The sequence below is a fragment of the Zosterops lateralis genome, assembly GCF_965231275.1.
Source record: "Zosterops lateralis genome assembly, chromosome: 6".
NCBI lineage: Eukaryota > Metazoa > Chordata > Aves > Passeriformes > Zosteropidae > Zosterops > Zosterops lateralis.
The window spans coordinates 32496493-32517458 of record NC_139761.1 but is presented as its reverse complement, the minus strand read 5'-3'; the positions used below and the strand labels follow the sequence as shown (position 1 = coordinate 32517458).

At 34.3% G+C, this 20966-nt stretch overlaps 1 protein-coding gene across 7 annotated transcripts in view; it reads left to right on the top strand.

Annotated features, from left to right (window-relative positions):
- FSIP1 (fibrous sheath interacting protein 1) overlaps nucleotides 1-20966 on the top strand; it is a gene marked incomplete at its 3' end in the record, with an annotated part of 67044 nt that overhangs the window by 2975 nt on the left and 43103 nt on the right. For 5 of the 7 annotated variants that reach the window (XR_014590415.1, XM_083863932.1, XM_083863933.1 and 2 more), the window contains 7 exons: nucleotides 1109-1281; nucleotides 2118-2202; nucleotides 3697-3795; nucleotides 6630-6721; nucleotides 7436-7543; nucleotides 10897-11061; nucleotides 15038-15175. Coding sequence is in view for 6 of the 7 variants with exons in the window: in XM_083863932.1 (XP_083720058.1) it covers nucleotides 1109-1281; nucleotides 2118-2202; nucleotides 3697-3795; nucleotides 6630-6721; nucleotides 7436-7543; nucleotides 10897-11061; nucleotides 15038-15175 (860 nt within the window). The remainder of the gene's footprint in view (nucleotides 1-1108; nucleotides 1282-2117; nucleotides 2203-3696; nucleotides 3796-6629; nucleotides 6722-7435; nucleotides 7544-10896; nucleotides 11062-15037; nucleotides 15176-20966) is intronic. The other 2 variants (XM_083863931.1, XM_083863935.1) reach the window with 2 other exon arrangements.

Here is a 20966-nt window from a genome sequence, read left to right as displayed (position 1 = left end):
ATATTCATTTTCTTTAATGCTATAATAGAATTTGAGTTTTCCATAGATTCAATCAGTCTAATAAGGCAGAATTCAGTGGTTATCCTATTCAGTGCAGCAATGCTGGTCACGAAACATGATATTAATAGCTACAGAACAAAAATTGGATAGAACTCAACCTAAAGCTTCACTCACTAGTTTAAGGTTTATATCAATCTGCTGAGTTCAGGCCAGTTGAAATAAGTACTCCTTTTTTTACCATCTGTCCTTGGCTCCATCTGCACTCTGTAGCTCACTTAGATTTTTTTAGCTCTCCTCTTGTTGTATCCCTCATCTTTTTGTGGCATAAAGTAGACCAGTGCATCACAGTAAATGCCTGGATCAATGCCTATGTAAAGCATTTGACCTCAACAGATTAGAAAATGAAATAGAGTGTTGCTGGACTTCAAAATTTGTGGCATTAGGGACAGTGCTTGCTGCAAGTGTTTCCTCTACTCTTTAATATGGAAGCCATAAATGAGGACAGAGCATGAAGATGCTATAGGAAGGGGTAAAGCTAAAAGTTATAATTATAATGTTTAGAGAAAAGAAGGAGACAATATAGAAATCTACTTTAATTAAGTAATGGTAGTTTCCATCATGTTTCACAATTTTTCATTTTTATAGCAACGTTTTTCTAGAACCAGTATCAGAATTTGGTTTGGCTAAGACATAAGACTGAAACTTCTCTAATATTTAAAGGATATTACAGAGTGTTTCTTAACCCCAGAATTTTTAATTTCAAAATGTATTCTACTAGTCAGGCTGAAAAAAATCGTTTTATATTTTTAAACTCAGTGAGTTTTGCTGATACTTCCATTATAAATTTGAATCAAATCGCTTGCCTAACATAGATTAGTTTTCCTCTCCCACACCTCCATATCCAACTGCTACAGCTCAGAATTTGATTCAGCAATCTGTTGCAAAGACTTCTGTATTTTTCTCTGCTACAAACAGATTTAGAAATTAGCATGTGTTTGAGAATGTTGTACTCTTATCTATGGGTATTGCCAAATTACTTTAACTGCTTTTTAGTGTTTGTTTTTTTGACATGCTTCAAGCTAACATTAAAATTAAATATATTCTCCAGCAGCCTCTTCTGACTTGGAATGTTCTGAAGACACAGATATAGATGCTCAGATTCAAGCAGCTATAAAGAAAATGAATAAACTTGACACAATACTTGAAAAACAGCGTTTTAAGGAAAAAGTAGTTAAAAATCAAGGCAAAGAAATGAGGGCAATGCTCTGGGAGGAACTTCAGGTTAGAAGTGTTCTGCTTGTTTTGTGACTGATGTATCTTATAGAATTACTGTATTTCACAGAAGCTTTATAATTAAATAACTCACAGTTGGCTAACTAAAAATAAGAAATAGATCTTAAAAAGTAAGATTGGATACTTTTTAATGCATATTGGCTGGGCAGGCTTTGAAAGAAGGACATGGTCCTTAAAATTTGATAAGACAAATTACTGAATATACAGGTGTGGTTTACTAGCATAGTATTATGCTTGAGTTCACCACTTGCAGGGAGAGTAAGGTGTGTCAAGAGGTAATTGCTGTGAACCCAGGCTGAAAAGCATTTATTCTGCTCAAGTGGGATCCTTCTTAGGCCCAGCTATTTCAGTACTGTCTGTTATTGAAGAAATTAGAGATGCTGACTGAAGAAGGCATAAGAATGCTACTCACAAATTCCTTTACCCTATCCCTATCCTGGCCTCTAGCAGTTAAATGCCTTGAAACAAATGAATATTTCCTCTGTTTTACATGAACAGAAATGTGAGTTGCTAAAAAAATGATTGGTTTCACTGAATTTCATTATTTCATTGCATTTGGAACCACATAGACATTATAGAACTTCTTTGTCTGGTGAAGTGGGTCTCCACATAAAAGACAAAGGCTTTAAAGTTTCACCCTACTTTTGTCATAACTTCAGGAGATATTCAGATAGCCTCAAGAAGGAAATAAAGCAAGAAGAGTAATTTTTAATAGGGTCTGAAGTTCATTAGGTCTGATAAGCAGACAATATATTTCACTCTAAAGAATTTACTATAAATACCTGGATGTATCTATACATACACAGTTTATTTCTTTTGAATAGTCTATCAGAACCACAGGAAGCCACGAGGAAGTAGAAAACACAAACCAGTTTTTAGCTTTGTTCTCGTCATGGCAGGATACAGCTGGTAAGTAAAGAGAAAAAGAATTGTGGAACAGACTATCTTTTTTCTTTTTAGGGAGAGAATAAGGGTTTGAGGTCTGAATGGCTTTTGCTTAGCAAAAATCTCAGCTTAAATGTTGGTGGTACATGCATAATAATGGTAGCTAAAATATTTCAATAAATAATAATAAATATTTCAATAAATAAATAATAATGGCAGTTAAAATGTTTCAACAAAACTTACTATTTATAATGTAACCTGCTTTTATTTCTATGCTAAAGTTCAGGTTACTAAGGGAAGAAAACAATTTGATACAGGTGATATTTAGAGATTCTCCAGTAGATGTCAGGATATATTAAAATAACAGTAGACAAGTAAGACTATATGACTGCTAACTCTTTTATTTCAAAAGTAACTCCTGTAGAGACTGTGTGCATCATGTGGTTTCTAGTGCACTACACTGACAAAAGTACATAGTTTAGATTTGTAATTTTCCTCCAGCTTAATCTTTTCTGTATCATACTAGTGCCTTACTTTTCAGGTCTGATTTATTTATTTCAGGATTTATTTAATTAAACTACTGTCTTGATGGCTGCCCTGGTTGATACTGAAATGGAATACATTTCGTATGTTTTGCTTTTCAGAGCTTGAATTTGATAGAGCTTTATTGAGTAAATTATCAATGAGAGCTATTATAGCTTTTAATGTAGCTATGAAATCAAGCACAAGTTCAGGTACAAAATCATTAATAACTTAAGTGTTCCAAGCATTTCAGGCACAACAAAACCTTCTGACACACTCACAGCAGAAATGTAAATCAGGAGTTAATTAAGCAGCCCTAAATTCCTTACCCTATCCTCTGTTTAATAAAATAATTTGTTCAGTTGAGTCTATTACACCTCATTGTTATTGGTTATTGTGGTTTTTTCATTGTGAAAATCACATGTAATTCATGTGGTTCTTTGCAGTACGAGTCCTTTTCTGCAAGTGCTAAGTGTATGGACTGCAACCTACTGCTCTAATTTTTATTTCCAGTTGACACATATGGATACTTCAATTGATTTATTTTTTTCTTTGAGTGACGGAAACAACTAGGATGCTTGAACAGTGTTTTCCTAGACTATGACCTTGACCTAAGCCACTTGGAAGTCTAATAATTCATGCACAGGCAGACACCAGCTGTGAAAACCTGAATGCTTTATTCTCATTCAAAATTTTAGATGACTTGCTACGTGGTGTCTGTAGAGGCATTTGTACTTTAGGGCCTTGGGCTGCATCTTTGAGAACATGATGAATTGTCTTCTATGGGCAGTAGTTCTTAAAAAGAAGAACACAGCCATAAGAAACAGCATACTTTACACTTCCCCCTTCTTTGTTTCTTGAGAAATACAGTGCCTATGTAATTTATCCAAGTGAACTTCTTTACTTTCAAAGTGTGAGGTCTTATAGTATGATACACATGATGCTAGATCTTTAAATATATTTCAATTGGATTTTACTGGAAAAAATTCCTTACAGATCCTCCCCATGATAAAGAAGATGAACTATGTACTTCAGTATTTAACACACACATGAATCCTGAAGATTACGATGATCATAAAGCCCAAGAAAACCAGGGTAAGCTTTACTAATGGTAGAGTTTGTATTTTTAAAAATGGCAAGCAACATGTACAATGGTTACTTAGCAAGATTACTTACTGGAACAGTGACAGTTCTTACCTTTTTTGCAAATGAAAGAAGAGAATAACTTAGTGACTTATCAGCAACCTTTACTCAACATGCTAGGAAAATTTTTACTTTTGGGTTTATAAAACCTTTTTTTTTTTCATTTCAAAAGGAAGAGGTGTGTAACTGATATATTGTAAAATGTATCATTGTATCATTGATTCTTCATGGCAGTTCTTTAAAAACTTACCTTTGCTATTACTTTAAGGTATTGTACGTTTTATTAATAGGCTTATATTCCAGAAACCATCCAGAAATGACAAGTGGTACTGAATCTAGCTGCAACAGTTCTGTATTTTGTTTGTTTTCAGCAGAAATTATTTGGATTTGTGTCAAACATAACTCTTGAGACAACTTATTTTATATTTTACTATGCTAATTATTGTAAAGTCAGCACTGCTTTTATGAAATAAGTACTTTCTGGCAAAACTCAAATACCTGCTGATTCTTTTAGAGACCATGTGTTATCATGCACTTATAGACATTTCAAATGCTGTTAGTGGTGTAGTGTCCAACATGTCAAAATAAATGGAATCGTGCTTGCATGCCTCTGTTCTTTCCCTATTTGAAATTCTAATTTGTGTGGTTAGTAACTTTTCGTGTGTGTTGTGATATAAGAATAATAGCTTAAACTGCCATTGCTATCAGTTGCAATTGTTTATTTCTTTGTCAACCACCATGCTATGTAAACAGAAGGAATCAATCTTCCTGGTGACTGGCTAAGATGACAAAGACATAAGTGCATTTCTCAAGGCTGAAGCATTGATGGCAGCAATATCTCTGCAGTTTGGAGAATGTGACTGCATGTTTTAATTTTTAACATGGAACTCAGATCCTTTATCATTTTATCACTTGTCTTACTTCCCCAGTATGTGACCTTAACTTTGTGGGCTGGAGCTTTTAATTTCTCTGCCTTTCTACCATGTGTTTTCATTCCTCTCTTAAAATAAAGCTTGACCCTTGGTTCCTTCTTCAAATTTTTGGAGTTGTGCTGGAGTGACCTTGAATAACAATGGCAGGTTTCATTGCCAGTATTCAGTACAGCACTGACTTCTGGAGCTTCCAGTACAGGTGTGGTTAGGAGTTGCTATCACTTGCACTATTTTGGGATGTTCTGCACGTTTCTACTTTGGGAATGCATATGAAGTAGACATCACTTACAGCCTGTGAGCAATATATTGTTTTAAATGACTTTTGCTATTTCTGCTGGAGGCTTTTGATGTGGTGTCTGAATAGCAAAGAATTACTGTTGTGATTGCTTTTGGATTTATGTGTCACAGCTGACATAAAGGCAGACCCTGAACCGGGGAGCTTGTGAAGAAGAATGTATGCACTAGTTTTATGCTATTACTTCATCAGTCTCATCAAGATTTATACCAAATCTTTGAAATATGTGCCAGATCTTCCAAAATGCACATGCAAAATTTCTTTAGCTGCAATCTTTTTAAATTATCTGTGACAGTCTTCAGTCTGTTCTTTGTCTCAGTGATCCATATCTGTCCCTTCTTTACTTCAGTGTTCTGAGATGTTCTGTATGGTAGCTTCCTCTCAAAAATGCTCTTCTACAGTCAAGTGAAAGATATAGCTTAAAAGTAATGTGTATCTTGCATGTTATCTTAGTGTTTGGTGTGTTCTGCTCATTTCAGGATGCAACTTGTCTTATTTATATTGATTGTTAAATTCCTATATGATCCATTTCCTTGACACATGGTGTGGCCTGGTAATGGTAAAGAAAGCTCAGGATGCTTTCAGAGAACAGTTGTGCATTTCAACTGTGAGGGGGTTTCTTGGTCAGATCCAACACCTCAGTTCTTTAAGGTCTGTGCGTAAAGGATGCGTGGAATTTATTTCATATCTCTGGGAGTTTGCTTTTATTCTGTTCACACTGAAAAAGAGTTATTTCCATATAGCCTGTCTTCTAGTATCTAACATGTCAATTTTTTTTTTTTTTAGGAAAATAACCCACTCATTTTTCTAATTTCTTCTTTCCAGAAAAGCAAAAAGTACCATGACTGCTTTTGAAGTGGTTGTTGAGATTTAGAAGTTGATTGTATTTGCTTAGACTTGCTATTTAATGTGACAAATTCTTGCTGTTCGTAAAGGAATTGTTATTTTAAGCATGACAAAAGTCTCTGAAAAACAGAATCATGCCTTTTTTTTGTCATGGATAGAAACCTATTGTTGTTAGAATATCATGTATCTGTTTAATAGATTTACAGCTCTATGATGAGTTTTATTTTCTAACAAAATTTGTTTTATAAGCTGTGTTATAATAATATCAACTATATCATCTGTTTTTCAGCTGTTTTATTTAAAAAAATGTACTTGATATGTCTCCAGATAATTCTGTGGTTTTCAAAAAAATTATTGTCTGGTTTTGTAATGATGAGAAAACTGCAGCGATGATAGGGTTTGAAGGAATGCTGTGGCTTTTAAGGCCACCATGTTTAACATTTTTGAGGTCTGAAATCCAAAAGTATTTTAGCCTTTGTAACACTGAGTGATCTCATATAATAAGAAGTTGAAAATGAAATTAGATTTTGGCAATGGTATGTTTTAAATATAACAATATTATTTACATAAATAATGAAAACATAATACAAAAAGTTTGTTTGTTGCCTCTATATGTTTGCTTAAGGTTCGAATGGGATTGATGTTGTTACAGTTCTTGTTGAATGAGAATAGAAATGATTATAATGTAGCAACTTTCCTTTCTCAAACATCAGATTATCCAAGTGAATTAGAAACAGAAAAATCTGCAGAAAAAACACATAGCAAAAATAAAACCAGCCAGCATTTCATTAAAAAGAATATTGAGGTAAGCATTAAAGCATAAAACCAATAACATTTTTTTAAATATTAGCTAGAAATTAGTCTATGAGTACTTTTGAAGACAGTTTTCTTTTAAAATCAGGACCTTTTGAAGCTAATTAGGCATAAATGAAAAAATTACCTTTCTATTAAAACTGCTATTTATGGCAGAGTATTGTATTAAGCGGTTCTCAGCTGGGATGCTCATATTGGTTAGGATAATACTGCTTCTATGCATTTGATAAAGAGTACTGCAAACTGAATTGTTATGTTTGTGACTGGACATAGCTTTTTAAGGGCAATATCCTAAGACTTTTTAAAAATTTATTTATTGTTAAGTTAAAGGACAATATCCTGATGCATAAATAAGGCATAGATATATAGATTGTTCATGTGTAGCTTGGATGGGACCACTCTTTGTCAGAAAATACATCCCTAGATTTTCCTGCTTTTTTTTTTCCCGTGAGGACCTAGTAGGTATCATGATCTTTAATCTGATGAAAAATATTAGCCTCCTCACTATCTATGTCAAAGACTAAGATAAGATTATAAATTCATTATATGTAGGCTGCTATATTTTTCTTCAGAGTGATAACTTGTATTATGGAAATAAATAAGATTTGGCTGTTAATTTCACAGAGTTTAAAAACTTTGTTTTGGAGGTGTTTGAGTTAGTGGAGTTCTAAAGTATGTGTTTTTTTTCTTTTTGTAAATATTTCAGCTAGCAAAGGATTCAGGAAACCAATTTGTTATGCTTGAGGGAGAAAGGAAAAGACTAACTGAACTATTGAAAGATACAGAAGATGGAACTGAATTGCAGGATCTTGAGGTATGACAAATTTAATCTGTACTGTTCTGTTGTATTTGGCTTGTTTTTACAGTAAATCTAAATTTGATCTTAGTCCTACCATGAAGTACCCTGCTGAGATATGACAGAAAAGATGGAGAGATCCTGTTGAATTTGTCTCCAAAAATGAATTCTCGTTGGTTACTTTGTTAATTTTATTAACAGCACAACCTAAAAAAAAAGAAAAGCTATGCACAGTAGGAAGAAACCTTAGAACTGCACTTGGAGAAAATATCCTATTTTTTTTGCATAAAATGTGAAGTTGTGGAGTATCAATCTGAGTGGTTAGTGCTGTAGGCTCAGGGAGAAAGGCCAGCAACTACTTGCAAAAAACTCCCAACAAGTTTCTTGACGAGTAATAAACAGACTTCAAAATGCAGCACTTGGGGAAATACACGTTTATGAAGCTTGCATGTCGATTTAGAAAGATAATGTAACATCTTTCTGTGGCTTCCAACTCTGTCTTAAAAGTATATAAAGTCTGCTTAAGCATTAGACCCCTGTTAAACTGTGTACCATCTGCATACTTCAGTGAATAGTAGGGGCTGAAGTGAGTAAAAATAATCCTCATGGAGAGTGAAAAGAGTATTTGATTGTTCCCTCAATCACTGTTTCTAGGAGATGGTCTTCAGTTTGATAAATGTCATCATTTAAAGAACTGAAGATGTTTTAAACAACCTTCCGCTAGTAAACAGCTTTCTGACCTAGGGAATAGTGGCTTTTTAAAAATAATTTATTTTACTGATTGCAAAAGTGTTCTCTCAAAATGTGTAATTACTAGGTTTTTACTTTCTCTTTCAGCTAGTGTCTGTCATAGAATTTAGAGGCATTTATGCAGAGTAGCTAATGCAAATCCCAACTAGCAACATGTACTTTTTTTTGCATCAATTCTCAAGGCATCAAGGCAATAGAAAAGTGTAATTTCCTAATTTTGTATTTGGCACATGTCACTGTCACGTATCTATAGGGATTTTACCATTAATATTAGATATGAAGTAAGTCATCTCACAGGACATGTGGTGTTGTTTGTTTTTGATACCATAGACAAGAATGGTAGTTTGTAGGTTACTCTAGTCTGTACTAGATCATTTCTTTAAATAAAAAAGCTCCTAACTCTCCTGTCAAAGCAGAGTAAAAGAAAGGATAATAGTTACTTAGACCTGTCTAGTCTAGTGATGGATTCTTCCTCTCCCACATTTGAATTTTATAACAAGTGAGGCATTTCCTGTGGCTACTTCATAACAAAAATCATGAGGAAATTATCAGCTAATGAGTAATCTAGACAACTTCAAGCTGAATAGGTAACTATCCAGCTGATGGCCTCTTTCATCTTATTTCATTCTGACTTATAAAAAGCTGGTGCAATCACATTGGCTGAAGTAATGTTTTGGAGGCTGTCAACCAAGGCAGATCTGGTTATGCTGTATGAATTCCTCTGTATAGTATAATGTGGATTAGATAACTTCATTTGATTTATACTACTATATGTGCCAAATATCCAAACAGCACTTCTCACTCTTTGAAAGAACGTTTTATGAGTATTTAAAATATTTTAGAAGTACTCATATTCATGCTAATCTAATTGTCAAAGCTGAAGCTGCAGGGGTATAATTTGTTTCAGATGTTCCACCAAAGCACTGACTGTGCTGTTATAAAAGTATTGTTCTGAGTTAACACACAGGAAACATTGACAGGACAGAAGTTTATTTTCCAAGCAAAGCTATCTTGAAAATACAAAAGAGAATGTGTGAGTCCATTTCATCCTGGAGTAAAATGACTACTGGGGTAATTTGGATATTTGGAGTATGGGATACAGACACTGAGCTGTAGCTAATGAGCCCTGTTACATCTTATCAGACTCCTGTAGAGTAATTTCTGTGCTTTTGCACTGTGATCTTCATTCTCTGATTAGGGGGTGGTTAACATGACACAAATGTAATACCATGCTCGATACTTCAGTTTTGGTGGTCACTGTCTCACCTGAACAGGTGTTTCCACAAAGTTGGTGAGCATCTAAGACATTTGTGAATGGCTATTTTGGAGTCAGCTCAGGTCTGGTCAGGCTCATTAGTTGTGTCTCATCATACTTGTATGAGAAAGCATTAGAACTGATTTTGTTTCATAGAAAGGATGACTCTCTTGACTCTGGTGTTTTTGGATTTTTTATTTTATTTTTTTTTTACATTTATTATGAAGATAATTTATGACAGGTGTTTGGGGTATGCTTCTTTTTTCTTTTTGCAACTAGTGTGCTTTAGGATAATGGAGATGAACCACAAATGACCTCATAGCAGCGGTATTGTAATTGGAAGCTGATATTTCCTCCTCTTGTATGGATGCAACTGCTCGAATAGCCAGAGGACTAATCTGGGAGCTGGAAACAAATGATGGACATGAATTTCTTGCAAGACAGATGTTAGAGTCTTAGGGCAAGGTGCTGGTCCTATTCTGGTAGGGAAAAGAAAGGAAACCAGCAATACACTCATGTCCTTCCACACATCCTTGCTCTTCTAAGGTCCTATCTAGTGTTTCATTGTGCTCAGGACAGAGTTGTAAACTGCTACTCTGGTACCCAGTGAACAGGCCTTGTGCAGACTTGCTTCCCTGAATGTGAGGCAGGGAGGGACAAATTGCTGTGGAGAACCTGCATCTGTGGGTATGAGCTCATTTGCTTGGGTTAAGTGGCCTAGCTCACTCATCATATGCAACTGTATGCAGTAGAAGTATGTATTCATATGTATTATTCAGGTGTTAATGCTAGCAAGAGGAAAATGTCATGTAAATCATGATCAGGAAAAGAACTCTCTTCTTTCTGTCTCTCCCAGAGTTTATGTGATAACATACAGGGGCTCTAGAAGGATGGCAGCTACTGACCTCAGAGCAGTTCCTTTGATTTCCTTTGAATGCCTTGTTTTTTATTTTGGTGCAAGTGTCACATTGTATTTCATACCCTCTGTGTGAGATTTGGCTCCAGGTGGTTTCTGCCATCGTATCAACCTCTGCAATTTCATTCCAAGCCAAGTTTTGGTCAGGCTTTCTCACTTTTTGACTCCTTTAACAGATGGAAAGTGGTTGTCCATTTAAGTTGCTCCTTGGTTATATTTAAAAGTGATGAATGTATGAATGTCTCTACTTGTTCTGTCCATAGCTGCTCTCAAGTGTGCTAGGGACATGAATATTTTAGCTGTGAGATTTTAGCTGTATACTGAGATGGATACAAATGTACATTTTATTATTAAGTATGGTTTATCTGAAAAATAAATGCATTTGATATGCAACTGTGCTTAAAGTCTGATTCCTTTGTGAATGAGGCGTATTTTCCATACTTCCAACAGGAGAATGTATCTGTCTGGCAGGCACCGGGAGAAGGGTACACACCTGAACCAATGGAATTTCATCTCCTGAACGAGATAGAAAATAAGCTTCAACTACTACAATCTGAGGAAGGGTTTCCTGCTCTATCCAGTTCTAGCTCAAAATGTCCAAGCCGGATATATCAGGTAAGTTATACAGATCAGAGCTCAGGTGCAGATATTTTATTTGTAGTGTGTGTTGAGATCAATACTGCATATGTCTATATTTGTATCTTTTGCATTTTTCTTTAGGATCCTGTCTTTATTCATAAAGTCTATGTGTTCAGGAATGAAGTGAGAAATGTTAGCTACAGAAAACCATGGTAAAATAATTTGTTGCTATTTTGAGTCATATTCAATCTGAGAACTGTCTTGTTTTTAGCAGTTTTTGATTCCACACTTCCAAGATAGCTCATGTTCAGAAATTGGTAACTTAAACATTTTTAACTGCATGAGGTTTTTTTTTTTTTCAGCATAGAAACAAATTATCCATGATAGTTCACCCTTGGGAATTAGAATTAGGTTTCTTCTTATCTCAGGATACCAAAAGTGCCTGTTCAGTTATGATCTGAAGGATAAGGCAATCACCGATAAGCAATGTTAAAGATGGTAGAAGATTGAAATTGTGTGTCCCTTGTTTTTAATGGCCTTTGTCTTTTTGCCTTGCCAGCAATATTGAGATTGGAAGATTAAGTCAAGGTCTCAGCCTTGAGAAATGATTGTTTAAAGTTTGTACTCAGAAGACTCCAATTTATCCCATGCCCTAGTACTGTTACCTCTACTATAATGGGGTTTATAATAAAAAGCTCTAATTCTTATTTTGCATTTATTTGCACAAAGCTTATTTACTTCTGTAATATTTTCATTTTATGGATATATCAGAAGTGATATATCAGAGAATATCTGTAAAAATGTTCATTTGCAAAACTGTTTTCAGTTACAAAAAACTATTTAGTGTATGAGAAATGTCTCTGAAGGGCTAAAATACCTGTGGGCCTGGTTTTTTTTCTCCTTTTTTAAGGGCACTTTAATGTAATTTTTTTATTGCCTTCTTTCTGAATGTGAGATTTTGTTTTACCTCTAGCGGTATTTTCTGTAGCTCACTTCCAGAGGAGTCACATTTTGATGTTGATCATTCACCAACTGGGATCTAATGTGTGAAAAATCACCTCCCCTGGTTGTTAATCACGTAACAAATGCCCTTGTTACCCTGAGCTTGCCAATGGTTGCCTGATATTGTGTTCAGTGTTGCAAGACATTGGGCTTGAAGTTAATGTGACTTGCCTGTGATAATGAATGCTCTGTTTGGAAATGTTTGTCCAAGTTATTGGTGTTGCTTCCATTCAGGTAATAGCCCAGAAATATTTGAATAGAAAGTTGTCTTTAGGTGTGTACTAATTAAAGAGTAATGTATTATCTTTTTTTAGTAATATTAAACCTAACAACCAAAAAAGAGGTAGTTAATTCCTTGTTACCTTTCATTAGTGAAAAGCAGTTGCCTTTCAGTTTTGTTTTGCAGCATGTAAAAGGCTTTCAAACATTGTAGTTCTATGATTTTAATTTAGAATTAGCTTAGAGTTGCATATTGTGAAGCTGCACATTCTTTTCTTCCAAGAATTGCATTAGATATAGCTTTCAAGATGCAGACACTTAATCACTCTTGCCTCAGTGGGAGATGTCCCTTTTGTCACTCATGAATACTTTGACAGGATACAGGAACTATTCTCTCACTCTGAAATCTTTACTAATGGCTTTAATTATCCTGCAATACCATAGCTGAGCTGTAACAGAGGAGCAGACATGTTCATCTTCTTGTGTAAGGAGTCCAGCTGGATTAAGAATGCTTTTCCATGAATAATGTCCTCTTTTACATGGAAATGTTTTATCATCAGAACTGCATTTTTCTCTGAAATTTCTTTCTTTGCTCTGGTGCCAAATTAACTAAATATTTAAAAATGTTTCTGTCTTACTTAACATTTTTGGGGAACAATAAATTAAGTTGAATGTAATCCTGAAAGAAATGGGAAAATCATAGGCTGAAGAATATGAAGCATAAGACTGTGAGTGATGAGTACAGTTATCAGCTTAAAAAACTGGAAAACTACCTGAAAACTAAAGGAAATGAAGATGGTATTTAAAGAAACAATAATATCTGTAGTGTTGGTTGTCTAAAAGATAATTAATGTGAATTACCATGAGGAATTCTTTCATAACTGATTGGGATTTTAACCAGGAAAATATTCCCTTTTTCTATTATAGAAGTGGACTACAGTTAACACTGTAAAACTAAATAAGTGCTCAGAATTCAGAAGATACACTAATTTTTCAATTAATGAACTCCTTAGTAGCCTATGCTCCATTCCTATGCTTCACCAAAACAGATGACCTTCACAGACGATACCTGTTTCAGAGCATGGTTAGAAGCAGGTTAATGAACTGATCAGCCCGTTTTATGCCTCAAGGTGGTTGTATGACATTAATATACTTCATTAGGTGGGATTTTGCTACTATTTATAAAATTTGGAGAAAAGGGAGCACAACAAGTAACTATAGGCATTTCAAATACTGCATATTTCTCTTTGGCATTATGTTTGTTACAGCTTTGGCTCTTGCTAAGTATTTTCCCTTACATAAAATTTTTTACAGATCTAAAGATATGAAAGACGAAATAATCTCAAATGGACTTCTACTATGTACATGTGCTATATAATTGAAACATAACATGTTCTGAAATATGCAAAACTTTGACAAATGTTTTCCTTGATATAATACTTCATATATTTATTTTATGATAGATTGAGGAGAATGTTTAAAAATTAGTAACTGGGGAAAAGCCTTGACTTTACTCATATTGTGTGAGTTTCTATAAGTTAATATTCAGGGATGAGAGAAGTGAGGCTGTAAGAACTACTGATGAGAAAGTAGCACCTTAATGCTCCAGAGTGGTCAAATATCAAATAGATTATTATGGATAATTTCAAAAGCAATGCAAAATGAAGCAGGAAATATGATTGTCTGTAACAGGAAAATTTGCTGTCCTTGTGGTACAGCCAACTATTACTGATTGTAAATATATATTCAAAAAATTTTAGTGTATTAAAATAAGTTAATTTTCAGGCAACTAATAGTTTGATTTAAATGTCAGAACTCATAGATTTGCTTGATGTTTAGAAAAAGTTGTTTACAGATACAGTTTTTCGTATAGTGTAGCTGAGGAATTTATTATTGAATTGTGAAGTTTATTTTTCTTTCCAATTAGGCATGCTATGTGGAATTATTTTTGTTATGTGTCTATTAAAATTTCTTGAGCTGCTTTTGAAAGTAAGAATGAATAGAGTATTTTTTTATTCTATGGCTGCTCATGTCCCTTTGGGTTTAATTGATTATTGAGATGGGGGAAGGTTTTTTGCTTAGGCTTTTTTACCTCTGCCACTATTGGATTTTTCTATAGAACCTATAGTTGACAAGAGAAAGCTCTGGGGTTTTTTCTGATTGCAACATAATTTCACGATTTTGCCGATACTTATCATTCTCAATGAACTCAATTATGTGTGATACTGAAACCTGCATGTGTTTGGGACTGATACATACTTCTGAATCTAGTCCTAAACTATTGAAGGATGTGAGAATGTGTAACCCAAATCTTTAATTTGGCAACTAACTCCAACTCCCAGAGGGTTATTCCTCGTTTACCATACTTAGTAAACAAAAGCTGTTGCCATTTCTGTTCAGTTTTTCCTTTTCCTTCTGGCTTAATTCTGATCCCAGTGTGGTTAACAGGAGCAAACTTTGAACCAGTCATTCAGACTCTCCTATTCTCAGAACGCTTTTATTGCTGTAGTAGAAATTGAGCATCCAAGTGTTAGATCTGGAGACTAAGAAATTCCTCTTAAAACGCAAAGGGTAAGAATTCTTTTATTGAAATATGTCTTGCCTGATATTAGGCTATTGTATTTGAAAATATACATTATGAAAATTTGCAGAATTTGACATTTGCAGAATTTGATATTAGCATATGATTCTAAGTATTTCACTATTTTCTCAGTGGAAATCAAAAGAACCCTCATCTGTCTACTAAGCAATATAAAGTTATGTGGTTAACTTGTATCAATTATTTCCTCAGGAGTCTCTGGTTTATGCAAACAGAAGCCTAGAAGCAGTTCCAGGTGAAAAGATTCTGCGGGACAATAAGGAAAAACGTTATCAACAGAATCGTCTGAAAGAAATAGATTATGAGCTGGAATCTCTAGAGAAAAGTCTTGTAAGTTTCCTATTTTTTGTTGTATTTTTCTTCCCTCTGTCTGGGAACATTGGAGTTTATCATTCCATGTGTCTTAAAATAAAATCAAGTTTTTTCACCTTACGTAAAATTCTCAAAGAAATCCCCAAAGAAATATGCAGGCAAAAGTCTCAAATAATTATTCTTAATCTGGGAAATATTTTTTTTTCAGTTGTAATACATACTTATCTTTAGTATAGGGTCTTTCAAAGTCAAAGACATTATCCTCCTCTCTTTTTCCCCAGAGGGACATAGCGTAAACAATAATATATAAACACATCCTAAAAGGATTTTTTTATTGGCCAGTGTACTTCAGTGTTCTTTGAAGGACCAAGTCTGATGGGAATGTTATATACACTAAGTTATTGTGGTAATCTTTCTTTATTATCACTACATTGAAAGAAAAATAGCATTTTTATGTCTGCGTTGTAGAAATTTGTTTCTTGTGTGTAGCTGATTTTAGAGTTTTTCACTTAGTAAGAAAAACATAAATATATATGTTTGTTGTAACAGACCAAAAATCCACACCTACCTTTTTCTCTTGGAGGTCTTTATTCAACGGTAGGCTTTCTCTCCACAATAATCAGAGTTAGGAAAATTATTGTCCCTGTTATCACCCTCAAAAAGGGATCTCCAGTACAGATCAAAAGCTTTGTGATTCAGGTGGCAGCATAACCATAGTGATATCTTAATTACTTATAGCACCATTGCTATAGTTGCAAAAGCTTCAGCCACTCTACATAATCAAGGTTTATTCTGGCAGTGCTGGAGTATATATGAACTATGGGAGCAAAGGCTTTGGACAGGGAAACAGTGATTGTTTTAGAGGCTGTTCACTTATGTGTGTATGTGTGACTACAGTAAGGAAGCATATTTAATTCTTATTTATTCACAGTACCAAAACAATAGTAGAACTTCATTTTAATACACTGTTCTGTTATGTCAAACAGTTAAAAGAAAGAGACAAATAAATAGGGGAAATTTGTGAACTTCAGTATATTGAGTAGGTTAATGGGTAATCAGATAAAGTAAGTCTGCATATTGTCATATTTTTCTACTCATTGACCTTTTATATCACTTTTTGTCACTACTGACCTTGCTCATGAGGCAAGCACAATCTGAGGAAGTGTGTCTGGGGATTGCATGATAGTCTACAGCAGGCCTGGGAAATGCAGTGGGCTGCTGACTCATTCAAATATTTGTGTATAAATGGGTCAGTTCCAAATCTTGCTTGGGTTATAGCAGTTTTGTTTGGTATCAGATTACATGCAGACTCTTTCAATATACCACCCCTTTTTCCCTGGCTAGATTGTGTGCATTTAAAACTCAAAATTGGTAGACTGTAATGCAAATTTACACTGTTTATAAATATAGAATGTCACCTGCAGCAATGTGTAATGTTGCTGCCTGCTATGCAGCACCTTGCTGGGCTTCTTTAGGGGGACACACTGTCTTCTGCTCAGCTGCTGCTCTGAGATGACCGATATCACGGCATGTGGATGTGAAATATGTGAGTAGTAGGTCCTTTGTGAGATACTTCAGTTGTCAGTGAAGGTAAAGAAGTGTTCAGGTCTGAATGCAAGTAGGTTTACTTTCTTATGTGAAAAAAGAAGAGCCTTAAAAAAAACAGGGCTCTTTTTTTTTTTTTTTTTTTTTTTTAATGCAACACATATAATTTGATGTTTTTATTTCTTTAATCAGATTACATATGCAGTTTTATTAGGATGTTGTTTCTATACCAAAGTACTATTTTGGCAAATCTGGTCTCTGCCAAAACTAAACTGAAAGCTTGGGTTGAGGAAAGGAGTACATAAGACGGTATGTTTCCAGAGTAATTTAATGATTTCTAGAAATACTGGTTTTTATTCAATAGGTGGCACTCTTCACTGTGTGTCAGAAGAGGACTGCTGAGGCATGGATCTAGGGGATATTTTGACTGGCAATAAAGTTGTCATTTCTGCTTTATAAGATGCAGGTTGTGAGAGATTTGCCTCTCACTTGTGGCAAGAGTCCATGTATGCAGCTTTTACCATTGTTATTTTTCTAGCCTTCTTAAAAATTGTGTATTTAAAATGCACGTTTTAAAAATTCACATCGCATTTCAATTTCTCCTTTACTCTTTCCTAAAGCCCTGTAATTTGTGATGTAAAATAATAAATAAATTCTCTGCTCTGAGTCTCTACTCAGAGAGGTGATTTGCCAGCAGTTAGGAGTGTTATTTCTGGATGCATAGTTATACCTGATAGTTGTAAAATAAAGTATTTTACAAACTTAGTATCCGAGAGAACTTATGTTAAAATGCATTTGGAAAAGTCCCTTGGGCAAAATACTTTTTGTTTTTGCTTCCTAGGTGGAAATTATAAATAGTTTAACTAAGCAGAATTTAGCTCTGTGTGTTAGAGCATTACTTTCAGTAGACTATTAGCTTTTTTTGGTGTGTATGTGTGTGTGTGGATGCTGTATTTTTTCACTACTTTAAAATGGATTATCTAAATTTATTTGTATAAAGTAATGACCTTCTCTTCAAGGGGAACAAATACATTAGTCATATTTCTGGAGGAGGCTATTTAATAGGTGCTGGCTTCTGAGATTGTAGCATTTATGGATTCCTACACTAAAGTTAACCTCAGCTAAATCTGGGAGTAAACTCACAAAACAAAGCCAGAAGATAAAACTTTAATCTAATTTATATTTGATATAAATGCATAAAATCTGCTGCGTATTACACTTGAATTAGTGAAACGAAGGGCTGTGGAATCCGAGTTTCTCCTTTGCTTTGAAAAAAATTGTCCCTAGTGAATTAATATACCAAAGAATGTATTGTATGCATTGTTGAAATGCATTGTGAAATTTCAATCCAACTAAAATGTATCTGTACCGTGGTATCTGGGCTCTTGCTGAATTTCTTTTAGGTTTCAGTTTGACCTTAGTTCACTTGTTCTTCATTTGAAACCATGTCTGACTCTCTCTGCATTCTTTCATCTTTCAGTTTCCTGGAAACCACTGAGCTTATCTTTGTTTTGTGGATTGCATTGTTAACTGCTGCTTCAAAAAAATACCCAGTTCAGCTGCCAAATGCGTGTTGCTGAGCATTAATGAAAAGAATTTTATATAGAAAGAATAATAAATGTAGTTATTTTTCAATTGTGGCTTTGTCTTGTTGGCCATTTGTGATAATCCAGTGGCACGTTTGATGATGTGTTGAATTTCTTCATGGCAGACAGTAGGTTTAAATGCACATCAAAACAAGCTATTATGTAAGATAGCTTCACCTTTGCTGGCTATACGTGTGTTGATTTGTAATGTATTTCACTGGAAGCTGATTAATTCCTGCCAAAAGTCTTACCTACACGTTTCTCTTTCGGGGTTTGGTTAAACATATAAAAATCAAAATCTTCAAATGCATATTGGATATATATGCATGTAATAGTGTGTATACACAGATATGAGTATAAATGCCAATTACCTCTCAGCACAACTGAGATACTGATACCTACTTGAAAAAAAAAGGTGTCCTCTTACTTTTACTAAGTGCTTTTAAAACAGAAGCTAGATAGAATTAAGACCCTAGTCTTAATATTAAATTTATCAGATAAGTGTACACCTCGAGGAATCATTTTTTTCACAAGTTCATGCAATCTTGTGGCCAAATGCATTGTGTGCTTGTTAATTATTAAGGATTTTTTTAACATCAGGGAGTATTAGGAAAATACGCATTTGGTTATTGGAATAGCTGAAATTTGCAGAAAGGTGAGCAATTGGTGAGGATGATAAAGAACAAAAATAATAAATGTGACAATGCTGTCAGGAGCTTTGATTATCTTCAGGAGCTTACTCCAAAAAGCGTAATTCTTATTTTTTTTGATGCAAAATAAAGTATATTTGTGGGGACATCTCAGGATAAAATTAACTGTTGTTTGATCCTGGAGGAGGTCTTACATCCCTTACATCATTTACTGTTCATCAGGGTGATGATGTTTGTTGTTACACATAGCCTTGTTCCAGTTTTTGTCCTGATACTGATTGATTTCAGTGTACCTGATCCTGAGTCTGTACTAGGCAACTTCCAGAAAACAAGAATAATTTCTTCCTGACCTCTGCCATCGTTCCTTTCTTCGCTTTTAAAACCCTACCACGTATCTGGAAAGTTATTTGTCAACTAGACAATACTGTAATATGTTGTTGTATCACAGTCTCTCCAGAAATTAACAACTACTACTTTGAACACAGAAACACAGCCATATTTTTAACTACTCTGTGCACTGGTAGTCATTGTAGACTATAGCAGATATATAGCAAACATCTTTATTTCATATAGTATTATAGGGTGTCTAGTTTCTAAATAAGCATGTGTTTCTCCATAAAAGTAGAAATTGTTTAATAAAACATTTTCATAACACATAGCACCAAATAAAGGGAAAAAGGACAGCCTATCTAAATAAAGTTGAGATATGCCGCTTTCTATGTTATTTCTTCAAAAAGTATACAAGGTACTAAAGTTTCTTGTCAAGCTGTTGCTGAGTTTCAAACGGATCATGTTTATTCAGGTTTTACAAGACTTCATTCTAGTTATGTGATTGTACAGAATTGTTTCAGAATGATATGTGGTAGCATTACCACCTGGGAAAATATGAGTGTGAGAATCTGATTTTCTTCATTTAGCAGCTACTACACATGAGAAGAGAGCATTAGGATTAATAGTAGATTGACAAAATGTATATATTTCACTCATGATTTAAATAAATTCACTGTGTATTGATAGTTTTTCACAGTACTGTGGATAAAAATGAAGTGGCTGCTAGAAGTATCTATAAAAATATTTTAAAACTACATGTTGCAATAAGATTCAATAAAACGAAATAATTTTTGTACACATGTTAAATTTTAAAAACTAAATTATATTAAAACATTGACCAGTATTCAACTCTTAATGATGATTCTAGTTTACATGGAAAATTAGGGTATTATTTATGTAAATACCTCTTAAGTTGGACTGCATCCGTATAATGGTGATAAGTAATATTGCCAGTTGCATCATAAGTATTAGTTTTGTGTTGGTACTATATATGAGAAATCATTGCTGGAATTTGATACCTGTAATGGGACCTGTTTTAAATGTAATGATTTTCTAGGTAAGAATGGTCCATTTTTCTGTCAATTCAGTGTACTGATCCTCTTTCCCCCAAAAGATCGTTTCTAGTTAAGGCAACAACTGCTGGTTTACAACCCTCCTGTATTGTGGTGTTTGCCATCATAAAATAAAAAAGTATCATTGACTGTTCACCCATCTCTAAATTCATGTAGCGTTACTTATAGTCGAGGTTTGGTCTCCTTCCATTTTATGTCTCTGACATGACTAAAGTGTAACTGCACTGCTTTCTTAATTTTGTTTATGTTGTTGGGGAAGGCTGTTTCTGCTTTGCCCTAGGATGTCTCATTCAAAATGAGAAATGAAAAACTACAGGGCTGCTGTGGAGAAAACCTTCTGCAACGTGTACTTAGATGTAATTTATCCTTTGTGAGTGACTATCTTAATCTTTTGATAAGTAGCATATAAATTCATCTCTATATCTTATAGTTGGTGGCTGTGTGATTTTGAGTCTGTGTTAAATGTCAACATAGAAAATGTTGGCTGTAAAATTTATCTTATACCTATGTGTCTGTATGTCTGCATGTGCAGACTGTGTCATAGGGCTTTGGTTTTTTTCTTGAAATGCTTTGACTCACTAGGCCAGGATGGAAGCGTATTCATACAGTATCTCAAAGAGGGAAA